The sequence below is a fragment of the Pan troglodytes genome, chromosome 19 (assembly GCF_028858775.2).
Source record: "Pan troglodytes isolate AG18354 chromosome 19, NHGRI_mPanTro3-v2.0_pri, whole genome shotgun sequence".
Lineage (NCBI taxonomy): Eukaryota > Metazoa > Chordata > Mammalia > Primates > Hominidae > Pan > Pan troglodytes.
This window is the reverse complement of record NC_072417.2, coordinates 61,147,500-61,166,584: the sequence shown is the minus strand read 5'-3', so window position 1 is coordinate 61,166,584 and position 19,085 is coordinate 61,147,500. Positions and strand designations below refer to the sequence as shown.

The following is a 19,085-nucleotide window of genomic DNA, read 5'->3' as shown; positions in this document are numbered from 1 at the left end:
CACTGAATCCTGTTCAATGCTTTGCAGATTTCTTAGCCATATGAATTATATTACTTATGCAAAACACATTCTCCTTTCTCTTCTATTGTTATGCTTGGAGTGTGGCTGGGAACTGCTGTAGCTATTCTGAGACCATGAGAGGAGTCACTCGGAAGGGAAAGCCGACATCGAGTATCGGGAGATGAAGGGAAATGAAGAGACAGCAACTACCCGAAGCCCTGACGGCATCACTGGGCTGTCAATCAACCCTCTCACTTCTCTAACTTGCAACTTACTTCACGGGATGTTTTTCCCTATTTAAGCCATTTTGAGCAGGGTAATCTGTTATATGCGGTTGAGAGCAGCCAACTGCTATACTAGTCTAGAGAGCTAAACCCAGGCACCCCCTTAACAATCGTCAGTCAGAGTGGGTCAGGACAATAAGCACAACCTGCTTTTCCAGACTCCTTTGTCCTCCTCCCTGAATGCTGAAGAAACAACCTTCCCTTCTGGTCTTCATCACACTTCTACACACCCATCTGCACTAATTCCACTGTGCTGTGATCTGTCTTTGTATACATTTCCCCTTCCTGAGTAAACTCTGAACTCTGCAAGAATGGGCTTATTATTATTATTATTATTTTGAGATGGGGTTTCACTCTTGTTGCCCAAGCTGGAGTGCAGTGGCATGATCTCAGCTCACTGCAACCTCCACCTTCTGGTTTCAAGAGATTCTCCTGCCTCAGCCTCCCGAATAGCTGGGATTACAAGCGCCCGCCACCATGCCCGGCTAATTTTTTTTTATTATTTTTAGTAGAGATGGGGTTTCACCATGTTGGCCAGGCTGGTCTCAAACCCCTGACCTCGTGATCCACCCCCGCCCTGGCCTCCCAAAGTGCTGGGATTACAGGCATGAGCCACCGCATCCAGCCAAGAACGGGCATTATAAATGACAAACTAATCCCCCCATGGGCACCTCTTAGCCCACCTTGCGTGGCTTCAGTAACTTCTGATTCTAATCGTTGCTCAAGAAGAAAGCAGCAAGGCTGCACCAAAGCTATTTGTCTTTCCATCAAACTACCCAAAATAATTAGCGAGGCAGAGACAAAGCTGCATGCTTCACCAGGCCCTCCTCTTGAGTATACAGAAAGACTACATCCCCCAGCCGCCCTCATAGCTAGGTTGGAGCCACGTGACTAGTTATGGCCAAGGGGCTGAGTGTGTGAAACTTGCAGGCCAAGGCATGGAAGACGGATGTGAGTTCTCCACACCCTCATTCTTCTCCAGTCACAGGGAACACGCATGCCTTGTGTCATGAGAGCACAGCCCAGAGATGGAAGCAACCTGAATCTCGGAGTCACCTTTACGTGACAGACTTTACACGAGGCAGGCAAAAAAGCTTTCATGTATTAAAAGTGTGACATTCGCAGGTTTGTTAACACAGTCTATCACGTCCTGGCTCAGTCAATCTTTCTGTCAACAAACATGTGCTGAATCAACAACACACCTGCTGTATACCCAACTCTGGGCTGGATGTTACGGAAGATACAGAAAAGTGCATGAAGACGCTCATTCATTGAGCAATTACTTATTAAAAATTGTGCTAGGCTTTGGTCTCTGTCCTTGAGGTATTTAAAATATAGATCAAGAGACAAAATATACACTTGCAAAAGAGAAAAGCAGTTAAGTATTAACCATACAGTCTCCCTAGCTAAATCAGCTTCCTATTAATATGCTCTCAAAATACAATCTATTTTTTTGAACTTATTTTACTGATTGTATGATTCTTTATTTCATGTCTGTCTCTCTCCCTGGACTGTACATGGCTCAACTGCAAAAAGTAGGTGCTTTTGTAGTTTTGGTTTTACCACTACACTCCCAGTATCAGTGTATAGCACATAGTAGGCACTCAATAAAGATCTACTTAATGAAGGAAGGTTTGCTTTACCACATTTTTACTTCCTTACCAATTTTTCATTAAACTAGCAGGAAATTGTAATATTCTTGACTGTACTTAGTAACTCCTTGGGGTTCAACTGCCCCTACACTCACGTAGAGGACAAAGCAAATCTGTACTGATTTCAGCACACCCTTGCATATCAGAAAAGCTAGGAAGTCACTGTATTTCAGGGACATAAATAAAAGAGAGAAGGGGGTTTATGATATGGATGTATATTCCTTAGCAACTTCCTTCTTCTAGAAGAGTAGGTTGGTCACGTGGTAACAACATTAAGCAATGTGAAGTATAAATCAATGATTCTTTAGGAAATCTAAGTATTATGGGACATATATCATCCTTCTTATAAATCAACATTTAAATTGAAATAAAACATTCAACGGTTTAAAATGGGGAGGAGCATTTTTAATGTTAGAATTTAATGTAAATTTTTCTTTTGCCCATCTTGGCTACCGATATAGTGATATGAAATACACATTGGAAATATCATGTTTTGTCAGTAGTGCAAGAGAAAAGCCTATCTCTAAAATTAAATTTAAAAATCTGCACTCTGAGAAAACGTAGACATTTCATTATCATCTCCTTTTGATTTTAGCAATTGGTCTCCTTGTTAATATATCCTTCTTGACATACAACTACCACCTCAAACTCTAAACAACTTCCTATTCCCTATAATCCTCTACATAGTTGGTGGTGTGAAGATTAAAGCTTAGCCAATTAGCCACCCACTGCAGCTGAGTTAATCACATAATCTTTGAGATGGTCACAGAGCAGTGGAGTATGCAATGGTTTTGTTTTTTTTTTTCTCTCTTTACAGGCAAAGATTTAACTAATTGTGAGATTTAGCAATGCTCTCGAATATAAAGGGCGGGAGGGTTTTAAATCAGAAGCTGTGTCACTGCTTTATGAGACAGGGCTTATCTTCTTCTAAGAGACACTGTTGCACAGAGACTTCTTTAACAAGTTTCCAAATACCCTAAATTAGTCAACCATTGCTTATTTAGACCAAGGCTTACTGCTTTAGAATAATGACCAGTAATCCGTAAGGTAAAACTAAGATTCTGTCACATGACAGCTATACATTCAATTATGTGATTGCCACATTAATGTCTGTTTAAAGGAAATGCTAATCCAAACTGAAGTTTGACCATTCTTGACTCTCCTTAATAAGGCCACATATGAGGAAGAAGAAAAAAGAGGAGGGAAAAGAGGGATGGAAAGGCCCTCGGGAATGAGGGATGGGGAAGAAAGAGAGGAAAAGAGCGTTGTGCAAAGTAAATGAAAAAGAGGGAAACAGAGGTAGGGGCTCTAGGAAGGGAGGCTCACCAGGTTCCAAGCGAGTCCTGGTAGGGTAAACAGATCTTGTGGCATTGCTGTCAGTTACTAGGGAAATGTTGATTAGCAGATTAACCCCAGTTCTCTAACAGTAAATGTGTTGTGGTCATGGTCTAGCATTCCTGACAAAATGTGCCATAGTGAGCACGTCTATAACAGAAAGCCTGACAAGGCTTTCTGGCCACCATGCTTCTGGAAGTCATGAATTAAGGGAAAGACACCTACCCTCCACTCACAAAGTGACAAAGCAACCCAACTGAGCCCCCCCCACCCCAAAACCAAGAACTACAGAAGCAAAGAAAAATGCTGGAGGAATCCAGAGATTAGAGAAGCAAACGAAAATGTTGGAGGAGCCTAGAACTAGGAATTAACTGTGGAGAGGACTAAGGAAATCTCTGCAAGTCATTGGAGATACTACAGAAACCAACTGGCAGAGAAAGGAATGAGTTTCTCCAAAGATAGATAGAGCTGAGCGTTCCCTAAGAGTTGGTATTAGAAATGACTAGGCAACTGACAATCAGGAGGGAAGGGGATACAATTGAATTGTAATTGAACATGTCATATAATGAACAAGTCATGTTTACAACTGAATTAAAGTCCTTGGAAGGCTAGGTCCAACAAGAGAACTATTAGGTATGAGAAGTTGGGGAAAGAAGGGGAGGTCTCAAGGATGGGGATTAGGAGTAAAGAAGGCAAAAATAATACTCTTACATAGGCAGGTGAAGGAAATCAAACACCAGCAACTCTGACCTCAAATCTAAGAAAATCCACTTCTGGCAGTCCACTTCAGCTTTAGCATTCACTCCTCCATACACTTCTTGCTGGTCCTCAGTAAGTCCACATGGTGCCATCTTCCCTGACTAGTTGGAGCAACGCTAGCTAGCTGGGTATTTGTTCTCATGGCCCTTGAGCAGATTTCCCGGGGACTTTTCTACATAGCTTATGAGAGTGGTTTTGTCTAGTATGAATTTTCTTATTGATCAGACTTCTCTGGAATGTCTACAGGACTTGCACTTTTTGGACAAGCATATGTGGACACATTCCTGTTACAGTGTTGGGTCTAAAGCAATCCTAGCCCAACAAGGAATCACCAATGGAAGTGAATGAGAAATTCACCTTCCAGGCCACCGACATCATTCTCCTTCCTCTCTGTATCTGCAATGATTTTCTTTCTTCATGGTGCTCAATGTCCAGTCGCCACATTGGTTTCCCGCTCTTGGCCAGACTCCATGTCATCCGGAACGGACCATCGCTGTGTGTTATATCCACGTCTACCTTCTTCAAATCACTCCACAGGAGTCATTTCTCCTTGACAGTACTTACATTATTTTTAAACAGAATTCTTCTAGAAGCTTATTCTGAACTATCCTAGACTTCTGGTCCTGAACAGAAAAGATACACCAATCTCTATGTTGCCCTTGGTTTCATCTTGAGAGCATGTAAATAAGTCTGGCCAGTAACTTTATTTCAACCCTCAGGGATTCGGTTACCTTTGCTTGACAGTGTCTCCCCAGTATGATTTCTGTCCCCATGCCACTCAGCCATTCACCAACACACCAACAAGCAACAGCTTTAGTCCACCACATGGATCAGCCTTATAGACATGAAGAGCAGAAGGCAGTCTCAGTGGCAGGACCCAAGAGGTCCTCAGAAGGCCTCCATCCAAAAAAACCACCTGACACTAACCTGCCAAATTCCCTAAACATTCCCATCAACTAATTCACTGTGGTTTCAATCCTAGGGTTTAAGGAGGTTTCGGTTAAAATATCTCCAGAAGACAAGACATTGCCAGCCGTTGATTCCACTGCTAGAATTAACATGAGATTGTTCACTAATAAGACAATAGGCAGCAAGCTGGGCACGGAGGGAAGCAGACACGGAACAAATGAGATGTGGAAGAGGAGAATGGAGGGCAGAGGACCAGGTGCAGCGTATGATGGGGTCAAACAGACCAAGTCCTTCTAGAGCAATCAGGGGGCATGGCACGAGGGACAGAAGATCCCCAAAGCAATGAGGCAGCCTGAGCTCCCTCCTAGCCTGATGGAGACACAATGCTCCAGTAATAACATCTTGTATTTATAAAGGTCTTAGAGTTTACAAAGCCTATCTCATAGCAATCACTTCATCTGGTCCTAACGACAACGAAAAATGGGCAGCACATGTATCCCCAGTCTAAGGTCAATGACTTCAAAGCCCAGATGACTGACGGACTACAAAGCTACAGAACTGGGTCCTTCTAACACCTCGTCCAGCTCTTTTTATGGTGCAATGGTTCCAAGTTCAGAGCTAAAATCCAAGTTCTATGACTGATTAGCTTTAGAATCTCGAACCCTCTGAGCCTCAGTTTCTCTTCTGCAAAATGGGGTATTATAAAGAGCTCCTGAGCAAATGCACATAAAGAGCTTAGCACAGTGCCTACCATATAAAAAACAAATAGCAGACATAAGCTATAGGTCTCATGACTAGTACACTGTGACATAGAGCAGTCGTTCTAACCCTGCCACCTACTAAAACCACCCGGCAGTCTCCCCAGCCTTACTGCTGCCCAGGCCTCACCCAAGACTATGCATCAGACTCTGCAAGTACATGGTCTAAACATTTGTATTTTTTTTTTTTCCATTCTCTCTTGGGTGATTCTGATGCAAAGTGCCACGATTAAGAATAAATGACACAGGCCAGGCGTAGTGGCTCATGGCTGTAATCCCAGCGTTTTGGGAGGCTGAGGCGGGCAGATCACCTGAGGTCAGGAGTTCAAGACCAGCCTGGCCAACATGGTAAAACCTCATCTCTACCAAACATACAAAATTAGCCAGGCATGGTAGTGCGCGCCTGTGATCCCAGCTACTCGGGAGGCTGAGGCAGGAGAATCACTTGAACTCAGGAGGCGGAGGTTGCAGCGAGCTGAAATTGGAGTGCAGCGAGCCACTGCACTCAAGCCTGGGTGACAGAGCAAAACTTCGTCTCAAAAACAAAAACAAAACAAAAAAAAAAAACAAGGGCCGGGAGCTGTGGCTCACGCCTGTAATCCCAGCACTTTGGGAGGCCGAGGCGGGCAGATCAGGCCTCCCAGGCGGGCCTCCCTCCGAGGCGGGCCGAGGAGGTCAGGAAATCGAGACCATCCTAGCTAACACGGTGAAACCCTGTCTCTACTAAAAATACAAAAAATTAGCTGGGCATGGTGGCGGGCGCCTGTAGTCCCAGCTACTCGGGAGGCTGAGGCAGGAGAATGGCGTGAACCTGGGAGGCGGAGCTTGCAGTGAGCCAAGATTGCGCCACTGCACTCCAGCCTGGGCGACAGAGCAAGACTCCATCTCAAAAAATAAATAAATAAATAAATAAATAAAGGAATAAATGATACAAAGCAGTTATTTCTTAAACTGTAATGTGCATTCAAATCACCTGATGATCTTGTTAAAATGCAAGTTTTAATTCTGTAGTTTGGGGTTCGGGTTGGAAAATTCTGAGTTTGTAACACGCTGCCAGGTGATGCTGATGCTGCTTATCAGCAAGTCACACTGTAAAGGACACAGAGATGATCAGAGAAGAGGGATGACAAAGGCAGGCAAGCGGGGACCAAAAACTAACAAAACAAACAAGGACCTGATGGGAAGACTTCAGAGGTCCTCAGCCTAAATTCCTAGGTTGGCCCCTTCAGCATCATTAAGTGGCACAATTAATGAGAAGCAAAGAGCAGAGTCTGGTGCAAAACATGCTCTTCTCAAATGGGAACCATGACTATTTATCACGACTGCCTCATCACTACCAAGCAGAACAGTCGAATGTTTTGTCCTCTTTCTGACCATCATCTGTCTACATGATCCCTATTCCTCCATGAAACAAGCTCCCCATCCTACCTATGTCCTTATTAATTTCTTGACTAAAAAGACTCTGCCTTCAGTGTAAAAGTGTAAAGCCCCTTCTAGAAGACAGTATCTTTTTTTTTTTTTTTTTTTTTTTTTTTTTTTTGAGACGGAGTCTTGCTCTGTCGCCCAGGCTGGAGTGCAGTGGCACGATCTCCGCTCACTGCAAGCTCCACCTCCCCGGTTCAAGCAATTCTCCTGCCTCAGCCTCCCGAGTAGCTGGGACTACAGGTGCCCGCCACCGCAATGGCTACTTTTTTGTTGTTGTTGTTGTATTTTAGTAGAGATGGCATTTCACCTTGTTGCCCAGGCTGGTCTCAAACTCCTGAGCTCAGGCAATCCACCCACCTCGGCCTCCCAAAGTGCTAGGCTTACAGGCGTGAGCCACTGCACCCAGGCGACAGTAGTTTCTTTTCACCTTTGATTCCTTTGCTCACCTGTTCTCTTTGACCAACCTGGACCACCACCTTCATCCACATACTTCACCCCTGTACCCTGGGACTGAATATGCCGGGGAAATATTGGGAACCACAGTAGATTGGCCCAGCACAGGCTTCTGTCTTCATTTAAACCCCGCCCAGGAGACTGCCAACAGAGTATCACCCCTCCCTAACTGACTCTTAGGTTCATTTCTTCACAGAAGCAACTTAACATTTCATCTACCTTCCTGTATTTCACAGTTTCTTCACGGAACCTTGGATCGCCGCTCCTGAGAAGACTGGAACCCACAGGAAAATCAGTTTCATTTTCTTCAGCTTGTTCTAGGCAGTTGTTTGCAATCTGGGTTGTATATTAGAATCACCTGAGACCTCCCTGCCCCTCTGCCCCTCCACCGCAATCCCACTCTGGTTCACCTGTCAGAGGTGGAGTCTGACAATGCACGGCTAGGGTCCAGAACCACTGCCCTTGGGAAGCCACACTATTCCTAACTGGAAACCAACTAGAAACAAGCTCCTCTCCACGATAAATGCATCAACCCTAGCGTGGAAGATGAGGAGAGGCGGGTTTCCACCCAAGCTCATTGCCTTCTGTGATGGTTCCCATGATGAAGCTAAGGAAGTTCTGGAAACAGGGGGAGGCCAATTCTAAAGATGTAGCAATTTACGGTTCATCAACCTCAGCCTTGGAAAGCCTGACCCGTCCTCCAGGTCTTCCAGCAGAGCCGGGCTCAGAGCAGCTGTCGGCTCTTTGAAGTGTGAATCACTCACTGGCGAAGAATGGGGAGGAGGATCCAACTCCTTTGCCTCTGTGAGCCCCGGACCAGTCTTATTAGGACTCATGTTTTCAATATGCCAATTAAAAAAAAAAAAAAAAAAAAACTGCTTTGCCCACACAGAGAAGTAGTGACTTCAGGAGTTTAGAAGGCAGTTAACAAAGCAGAAAACTCAACCAAAGAATGCCAAAGAAATGTTCTGACTTCACCCACAGTCTCCCTTAGTATGTTCCACCCAAGATGGGATTCAGCTGAACATACCTGGTTTACTAAACCCAGAAAATTAACGAAAACTGGCCGGGCGCAGTGGCTCACACCTGTAATCCCTGCACTTTGGGAGGCCAAGGCGGGCGGATCACGAGGTCAGGAGATCGAGACCATCCTGACTAATACGGTGAAACCCCATCTCTACTAAAAATACAAAAAATTAGTCGGGCACGGTGGCGGTGGGCGCCTGTAGTCCCAACTACTTGGGAGGCTGAGGCAGTAGAATGGTGGAAACCTGGGAGGTGGAGTTTGCAGACAGCCAAGATCACGCCACTGCACTCCAGCCTGGGTGACAGAGCGAGACTCTGTCTCAAACAAACAAACAAAAATTAACGAAAACTAAATTGAGTAGAAAATTATAGTCAAACACCATAAATGAATAGAATAGATTTTGATTAATTCCTAAAGTAAGCCATTCAGGAAACAGCTGTAGTATCTGCAAAGAAGTCTTCGCCCACCAAGTAATCCCTGTAAATAAAAACATCCTACCTGATTAGATCTGGTTCGGCACCCTCATTCTTAAAGGATGCCAGAAGTAGTCTCTCTCGAGTTACAAGATCATCCAAGAGGTTCTGTCTTCGGTCCCCTTCAAGCTGTGTTCTGCAGATATCTTGTTAAGGTTCAATGGTGAATAAATGACCTCGTTTTAACTATTACATTATTAAGTTAGCTCTTCAAGTCAGTTGTGGCTTTTACAGACTGTAATCACTACTACCCAGAAGGCTGCGCACCACTCTTGCGTTTTTCCTGCTCTGACCTTCACCTTCACCAGGCCGTCAGGTAAAGGACCTTGGCAGGACCGTCGCAGAGGCACTTATAAACACTGACGTGGATCATGACACAAGTTTTTCATTGAGAAATATACCAGGTAAATATTACTTTCCTCCCCGTGACCAAACTTATTTACTTATGTTTGAGACAGAGTCTCACTCTGTCGCCCAGGCTGGAGTGCAATGGCGCGATCTCGGCCCACTGCAACCTCTGCCTCCCGGGTTCAAGCAGTTCTCCTGCCTCAGCCTCTCGAGTAGCTGGGCTTACAGACGTGCACCACCACAACCGGCTAAGTTTTGTATTTTTATTAGAGACGGGTTTTTGCCATGTTGGCCAGGCTGGTCTCGAACTCATGACCTCAAGTGATCTGCCTGCCTTGGCCTCCCAAAGTGCTGGAATTACAAGGCGTGAGTCACCACGCCCAGCCCCAGTGACCAAATTTAAATGACTTTTCCTGCCAATGGTGCAACCTGGCTCAGTGATTCCTTAGGTTTTTAGTTATATGTGTGTGTCAGTGTTCCAGGGCATTTTCCTACATATTAATACCCTAAGATGCTCTGTTTAAAAAAGTGGGGGCGCTGGGGGAGAGAAGTTCTCTATATTGCTCTCTTTCTTCCATGTTAATATCTATTAACACACCTAGGATATTTATAAAGTGCTACTTTATGCAACAGATTTGCTCTATAAATTGTTACCATCAGTTCACTATTTAAATACATTGCATGATTTGTAAAGAAAATACAAAGAGAATCATTTTAATGTGTGACTCTAGCAAACACGCTGGACTAGGAGCCCCAGAGGCAGAGTTGTAGCCCTATTCCACTATCTATGCTCTTGAACCAGTTATTTCACCTTTTGGGATCTCTCTTTCTTTATATGTAACACTAGATAGTCTCTAACATCTTTTCCACAACAATTCATAAGTGATGGTTAAAAAAAAAAAAACAACCAAAAAGCCATCCTTCTGGGAAATGTAGTCTTTGGAAAGAAACCTACAATTCACCAATAGGTGGACGAGAATGCGGCGCGTGCGCATGGGCGCGCATGAAGCAAAAAGGGAAGTGGCGTCTGTTAACAACCGGCGCCACTTGCCTTGGACTAAGTACAAAGTTTTATATACTAGCTTTCTTGATGCAAACTACAAAAGTGTTTTTGTTGTTGTTGTTGTTGTTGTTGTTGTTGTTGTTTTTTGGAGACGGAGCCTTGTTCTGTCTACAGGCTGGAGTGCAGTGGCGCGATCTCGGCTCACTGCAACCTCCGCCACCCGGGTTCAAGCGATTCTCCTGCCTCAGCCTCCTGAGTAGCTGGGACTACAGGCATGTGCCACCACGCGCAGCTAATTTTTTGTATTTTTGGCAGAGACAGGTTTTCACCATGTTGGCCAGGATGGTCTCGATCTCTTGACCTCATGATCCGTTCACCTCAGCCTCCCAAAGTGCTGGGATTACAGGTGTGAGCCAGTGCGCCCAGACACAAGTTTTTTGTTTGTTTGTTTTTAGGCTGAACTGTGTCTATGTGTGTGGTATGTTAAGAAACACAGAAGGGCTGGACGCGGTGGCTCAACGCCTGTAATCCCAGCACACTGGGAGGCTGAAGTGGGCGGATCACGAGGTCAAGAGATGGAAACCATCCTGGCAAACACGGTAAAACTCCGTCTCTACTAAAAATATAAAAACTAGCCGGGCGTGGTGGCGTGCGTCTGTAGTCCCAGCTACTCGGGAGGCTGAGGCAGGAAAATCGCTTGAACCCGGGAGGCGGAGGTTGCAGTGAGCCGAGATCGCGCCACTGCGCTCCAGCCTGGTGAAAGAGCGAGACTCTGTCTCAAAAAAAGAAAAGAAAAGAAAAGAAACACAGTAAAGGATATGTTTGGAAACAACTTCTGCCATAAAATGAATGAGTGGAGAAAGCTAACAAACACTTTTAAAATATATCTGGCCAGGTGTGGTGGCTTACGCCTGTAATCCCAGCAGGTCAAGGCAGGGGGATCACGAGGTCAGGAGTTCGAGACCAGCCTGACCAATATGGTGAAACCCCATCTCTACTAAAAACACAAAAATTAGCTGGGCATGGTGGCGCACAATCACAGCTACTCAGGAGGCTGAGGCAGGAGAATCACTTGAACCCAGGAGGCGGAGGTTGCAGTGAGCCGAGACTGTGCCACTGCACTCCAGCCTGGGTGACAGAGCAAGACTCCGTCTCAAAAAAAAAAAAAAGAAAGAAAAGAAAAGAAAAGAAATACACACTAAAACAAGATACCACTTCCACCTATCAGATTAAGAAACTGAGAAGACAGTTTTGGAAAGGGACAAGGAACCAGACACTCTCATACATTCTTTCCTTTTCTTTTCTTTTCTTTTTTTTTTTTTTTTTTGTTGTTAAGATGGAGTCTTGTTCTATCATCCCAGGCTGAAATGCAGTGTTGCAACCTTGGCTCACTGCAACCTCCACTACCTGGGTTCAAGCAATTCTCCTCTCAGCTCCCCAAGTAGCAGGGATTACAGGTGTCCACCACCACACCCAGCTAATTTTTGTGGGTTTTTTTGAGAGACAGGATTTCACCATGTTGGCCAGGCTGGTCTCAAACTCCTAATCTAAAGTGACCCTCCTGCCTCCCAAAGTGCTGGGATTACAAGCATGAGCCACTTCACCTGACCTTATACATTCTTTCTTTATTATTATTATTATTTTTTGAGACAGTGTCTCCCTCTGTCGCCCAGCCTGGAGTGCAGTGGCATGATCTTGGCTCACTGCAACCTCCGGCTCCAGAGTTTAAGCAATTCTCCTGCCTCAGCCTCCCAAGTAGCTGGGATTACATGCACATGCCACCATGCCCAGCTAATTTTTGTATTTTCAGTAGAGATGGGGTTTCACCATGTTGTCCAGGCTGGTCTCGAACTCCTGACCTCAAGTGATCCACCCACCTCAGCCTCTCAAAGTGCTGGGATTACAGGCATGAGCCACCATACCCGGCCACCTCATACATTCTTGATAGGAATGCAAACAGGTTCAACCAACTGCTAGACTGCCTTCTAAATACCTAACAAAATATAAAAGGTACAGTCTTTCAACAGACATTTCTTCCTCAGATACAGTCCTACAAGGACTTAGAAGCAAGGATGTGCACTGAACCATTATTTATAATAGCCACATTGGAAATATCAATAAGTAACTAGTGTATGTAAACAATGGAATGTTTTGCAGCCTTAAAAAAAGAATAGGAAAGCTGTTTAGGGGGCTGATAATGATAATTAACATTTTTGAGCACTTACTAAGTGTTTACATGAATTATTTGACATGGAATAATCTACAAAATATAACATTAAACCAAAGGAGGGAAAAAAAACAGCAGCAGCAAGGAGCTAAACAGTGAGTAGTGTGCTCCCACTTTGTTAAAAAAAAATCCTAACTATATATGTGTGTATATACACACAGAAAATTTCTGATATATAAACATTGCCTCTAAGGAAGGACAACTGGGGATTAAGGGTATAAGAGAGACTGATGTTTCACTGAATATTGTTTCCTAATGTTTGTCTCTATCATCTGCTAATTAATAAAAACACAAGCTTCAGAACCATATGTATAATATAATCCCTTTACAGTCAAAAGAATTTTATATTTACATATGCATATATTTCAAGCCTAGAAAAGTCTGAGATACTAGCTACCAACCATTAACACTTAACTATAAAGAATGAGATGAGACAGGATAGAATAAGGAAGAGAAAGAGGAGTCATTGGTAATAACTAATGAGAAATGTATCAGTAGAAAGTATAACATTTTTTGTAATAAAAACAATAAAGGTACATTTTAAAATCAGCAGATACTAGTTACAGATTTAAACTTATGTCAAGAAGGAGCTAACAAAGAACATCGGTTTCAGAAACAGTAAAACTTGATGACTATGTTTTGTAGATGAGTAACCAAAGAACAGAAACCCACACAGTTGATGCTAGAAGAGGCCTTAAAGATCCCAGTTCTCTTGTTTTGCTGACCAGAAATTAAGGGTGAGCATGGCTAAGTCACTTGCCTGGGTTAACAGCCATGCTAGGTGACAGCTTTTTCTACCCTAGCTCATGGCTTTTCCACCAAACATTCTGCAGACTTCTCCACCTTGAGATGCTGACTTAACTTTGCCACTTTTTAGAATCCTGATAAAAACAATACTGGGAGTACGAATTCAGAATATTCCCAGAGACTCTGTAAATCTGGAAAACAATCCAATTAGGAACATGCTGCCTCTTTGTTTTATATTTTAATCTACGGAGAGAACAGAGCATAAGGAGATGGGGAGGAGGGAGATGGAATGAGAATAAATTGATTAATGGACCATCTGCATAGCACCCTTGCTATGTAAGGGTTGTTATTAGTAAGAGGTCAAAGGATCATCCAGGAAACAATCTATACAGCATGTATGTGGACAGGTGCGTAGCAGTTGGGTAAAGTAGGGTAGTGGGGAAACAGTGTGCCTGAGTGATGCTAAGGACAAGTAGAAAGTAGGACACACAGGCCAAGCGCGGTGGCTCACGCCTGTAATCCCAGCACTTTGGAAGGCTGAGGCAGGCGGATCATGAGGTCAGGAGTTCGAGACCAGCCTGGACAACACGGTGAAACCCCATCTGTACTAAAAAAATACAAAAATTAGCTGGGTGTGGTGGCACACGCCTGTAGTCCCAGCTACTCAGGAGGCTGAGGCAGGAGAATCGCTGGAACCCGGGAGGCAGAGGTTGCAGTGAGCCAAGATCGTGCCACTGCACTCCAGCTTGGGCAACAAAGTGAGACTCCATCTCAAAAAAAAAAAAAAAGTAGTACAGCACACAGTCAGTGGCCAGTGCTGGGGAACCTCCTCTTCCACCAACCTGGTGAATAGCCAAGGAAGAAGATAAGAGAACAGACAGATAAAGAAAAGGAAGAGAAGAGCTAACTATCATAGTACTTTGTCCTTGGCTATGCTGATTGTACATGTAATTATAGCCAATTCATGGATATGTAAGGTTGTAAATAAAACTGGATCCCCTGTAGTCCCAGCTACTCGGGAGGCTAAGGCAGCAGAATGGCGTCAACCCGGGAGGTGGAGCTTGCAGTGAGCCAAGATCATGCCACTGCACTCGAGCCTGGGTGACACAGCAAGACTCCATCTCAAAAAATAAATAAATAAAAATAAAAATAAAACTGGATCCTGATTTCATATTACTGATACCTACTACCAGCATGCATAAGTCCAGCTTCTCTGCTGTAGCCTGGTGAGCATTTGAACTACAGATGGAGCAGGGTAAATATGCAACTGGATCCACAGGTCACCCAATCCCACTCCAGCTCCTGGATTTTCTCTTATATTTGGTAGAAGGCTTAAGAATTTAGGCTGGGCACAGTCGCTCACACCTGTAATCTCAGCACTTTGGGATGTTGAGGTGGGTGAATCACCTGAGGTCAGGAGTTTGAGACCAGCCTGGCCAACATGGCAAAACCCCATCTCTACCAAAAACACAAAAATTAGCCAGGTGTAGTGGTGCACACCTGTAATCCCAGGTACTTGGGAGGCTGGGGTAGGAGAATCACTTGAACCTGAGAGGCGGTGGTTGCAGTGAACTGAGATCGCACCATTGTGCTCCAGACTGGGCAACAAGAGTGAAACTCCGTCTCGAAAAAAAATAGAATTTAGGTAAGCCTTATTTTGTGAAAGAGCTGCTCTGGCGAAGGAAGAAGTTTGCAGATAATTACTTCTCCATGCCAAAAAAGAAGAACTGCAAGGGAACAGTTTAAGGTTCTAGAGGTCAAAAGACTTTTCTGGCTTTCTTTTTTTAAGTCAACAAACTCTAATAAATATTTATGATGTACCAGGCCAAGTCCTTACCTTCCTCAAAGCACTGATCACATTTTGCAAGTACTATTTTAATACCATCATTGTTTGTGAGTTTTGATATAACCATCATGCATGATTAAAAACTCCACAAAGAAAGGATGACCTGTAAATTCTCAATGGTAGCTGAAATCTTTACAATAATGATAAAATAATCAATAGCAGCTAATCCTCAAGGAGGACTTAGTATATGTGAAGCACCCTGTATGCATATAATCTCATCCTTACACAACAATCCTTTACGCCAGGTGGACTTCTAGCATCCCATTCCACAAATGAGGCACAAAGAGGTTAAGTAACTTCCCCAGGGGTGTTGGTAACCACCTTTTATTCAACACCCACCATTATGGGGGGCTAGTCCTGTGAAGAAAAAAGATTTTCTTCAACTTGTACAATAACCTGGCAAAGTATGATTATTCCTACATTACAGATAATGAAACTAAGGTCCAGAAAAGCTGAACTGCTGTTTGGCCTTGGTAAGTGGCAGAGCTGGTCTTCAATCTCAGTTCTGTCTGCTTTCAAAGCCAATGTTGTTCCCACTATACCAATGGCACCTAGACATTCAGGTTTCATGGACCAGTAATATGTCCAAAAAAACTAGGGGGGGGTGTAACTTATATAGAATTACCAATTATACATTTTGCCAGGTATGGATGTTCAAGAAAAAAAAAAAGAAACAAAACTATCTACTTTTACTATCATGGTGAAAAAGCAAGGAGATTTTAACACCAAAAACTAGAAAGAACCATGTAACAGTTCTGTATAAATCAGAAAACAGGCTTGATATGGTGGCTCACACCAGTAATCCAAACATTTTGCAGGCCAAGGTGGAGGATCGCTTGAGACTAGAAGTTCAAGACCAGCCTGGGCAACATGGCGAGACCCCATCTCTACAAAAAATTAGCTGGGCATGGTGGCATACACCTGGAGTCCTAGCTACTTGGAAGGCTGAGGCAGGAGGATCTCTTGAGGCCAGGAATTTGAGGCTGCACTGAGCTAGGATTTTGCCACTGCCCTCCATCCTAGGCAACACAGTGAGATCCTGTCTTTAAAAAGTCAGAAAAAAGTTCTTATAAATCAAAAAACTTCTGCTACACAAACACTATCTTCTTCTTATTTTTCTCATGTTACCAAGTATCAGTGAAAACCGATAGACAGGGACAGTGTTTGAAAACCACTTCACCTCCACTGTAGCTACCAGGGGATACCTGTAAAATCTGTTCAGTCAGCCTCTCCACAACCACATCCATTGGGGTTTGTTATGTAGTAATCACCACATCTGTCTATGCACTTACCTATCTACTTACCTATCTTTGTTTTCCCAAAAAATAGAGTAGAGAAAATTTATTTATAAATTTTTCTTTTTTTTTTTTTTTTTGAGACGGAGTCTTGCTCTTTCGCCCAGACTGGAGTGCAGTGGTGCGATCTCGGCTCACTGCAAGCTCCGCCTCCCGGGTTCACGCCATTCTCCTGCCTCAGCCTCCCGAGTAGCTGGGACTACAGGCGCCTGCTACCACGCCCGGCTAATTTTTTTTGTATTTTTAGTAGAGACGGGGTTTCACCATGTTAGCCAGGATGGTCTCGATCTCCTGACCTCGTGATCCGCACGCCTCGGCCTCCCAAAGTGCCTGGGATGAGAAAATTTATTTATAGATTTTTAAAACTTATTTCCAAAGGCCTTCTCCCAAGACACCAAAGTACTTTTTGACATCAAACCCCTCTGTAAAGAGATTTTCTTTATTCTCTTTAAAATAAGTAAAGGTGCTGCCTCCTGTGAAATGCCAACAAAAGGATATGTTTCATGTGAAGCCAACTCTAAGAAGATGGTACTAAGTATCTTTAGTACTATCTGGAATTTCATATGCAGCCTCCCACAGCATAACCCTCTTCTCAGCTGGTAAGACAATTATAGTTCCTATCTCAAAGAAACACTGTGAACAGATGTTAAGGTCTTTCAGAAATTTAAACTCTCTGACTGCAAGACTTCGGTTTATTAATTGCACGCTAATGGATTCAAAAGCACAGAACTTCCATTTTAACTTGACTTTTATTCTTGCCAGGAGAAAAATACTTTTTCAGGAGACAGCATAACATCTCATGCCTTAATTCCATGAATTTCATTGTTTAGAGAGCATTTGCACAGGACTTATCTTTCTGGCAACTCCTAGTGTTCTTTGGACAAGTTCACAAGTGTAGAAAGGCATCAATTTATTAAGTATCATAAATTCTCAACTACCCAGCACAGTTAAGGAAATGTGGTATTCAAATATTCACATTAAAAAAGTCACCAAACATTAATTATGCCCCAAAAAAAGGATTAAAAAGTCACTCCATTGGTGATTTATGAACAAACATTTTTCTCAACATCATAAAGTATACCTAATAAACCACAATGAACACTGTTTAATCTTCGGATGGTTAAGACGGTTCTTGAAGATTTGTATTATAAACAAGATTTGTCTTGGCAGTCCAGTAACACAACAATTCATAGAGAATTCTAGTTGAAGACATGCCAGGTGACAGCTGACTGTATTATTTCTACTAAAGTATAATTCAGCTTTTAAACAATTCACGTTGGGGCCACACAGCCTGTGTTTGAACCTGGCTCTTCCATTTCCTAGTTGTGGGGTCCTGGGTAATGACTAAAGCTCTCCAAGAATCCTCTCCTCAGTGTAGAAAATTCCTCTGCTGGGGCCGGGCACAGTGGCTCATGCCTGTAATCTCAGCACTTTGGGAGACCAAAGCGGGTGCATCATGAGGTCAGGAGTTCGAGACCAGCCTGGACAACATGATGAAACCCCGTCTCTACTAAAAATATAAAAATTAGGCGGGCATGGTGGCACATGCCTGTAATCCCAGCTACTCGGGAGGCTGAGGCAGGAGAATCGCTTGAACTTGGGAAGCGGAGGTTGCAGTGAGCCGAGATTGTGCCACTGAACTCTAGCCTGGGTGACAGAGCGAGACTCTGTCTAAAACAAACAAACAAACAAACAAAAACAAAAAACAAACAAATAAACCTCCTCTGCTGGAATTCCGGGTTATCTCTCCGACTTCATCAGTGACTTTCGGTGTAAAGTTTAACTTGGCCTCAGTATCTTTCTTTGTAAAGAAGAGAAGGAAGCACCAAAAAAATCTAATAATATGAGATTATTAGGACTCATAGATTGCTATCTATCTTAAATCTGGAAGATAACTGCCAGAGAATTATTTTAAATGTTTGGGAAGAAGAAGGAGGTTAGGGGAAGGGAAGATGGGAGGAACAGAAGGAGAATTAAAAAGAGGCCTTCATAATATACAAGCTACCTCCTTTCCCTTACATCAAAAGTGGCCTCCGTGGCCAGGCACAGTGGCTCACGCCTGTAATCCCAGCACTTTGGGAGGCTGAGGCGGGTGGATCACCTGAGGTCAGGAGTTCAAGACCAGCCTGGCCAACATAGTGAAACCCTGTCTCTCCTAAAAATACAAAAATTATCTGGGCGCAGTGGCGTGCGCCTGTAATCCCAGCTACTCAGGAGGTTGAGGCAGGAAAATCACTTGAACCCAGGAGGTGGAGGTTGCAGTGAGCTGAGATCGTGCCACTGCACTCCACTCTGGGCGACAGAGCAAGACTCCATCTCAAAAAATAAAAATAAAAAAAGTTGGCCTCCCTGAAAATAAACAGGTTTATGAGCGCCCTCATGGGGTGGATTAGCTAAATGCCATCCCTAGTACTGGCTGCAGTTGTTACAGTAGAAATAGATCAATTATTTGAAAAAATAAATAGAATTTTAAAGAAAGTTGTTGTATTCCAGTTGAATTTTTGATGTCTCCTGGTAAATTCTAAATTATCCACATTAAGACCC

The 19,085-nt window shown here is 43.6% G+C and overlaps 1 protein-coding gene across 5 annotated transcripts in view; it reads right to left on the bottom strand.

The window, feature by feature from the left end:
* Positions 1 to 19,085, bottom strand: part of STX8 (syntaxin 8) — a 326,781-nt gene that overhangs the window by 287,037 nt on the left and 20,659 nt on the right. For all 5 annotated transcript variants that reach the window (XM_063799782.1, XM_054670474.2, XM_016932407.2 and 2 more), the window contains exon 4: positions 9,101 to 9,211. In XM_063799782.1, the coding sequence (XP_063655852.1) occupies positions 9,101 to 9,211 (111 nt within the window). The remainder of the gene's footprint in view (positions 1 to 9,100; positions 9,212 to 19,085) is intronic.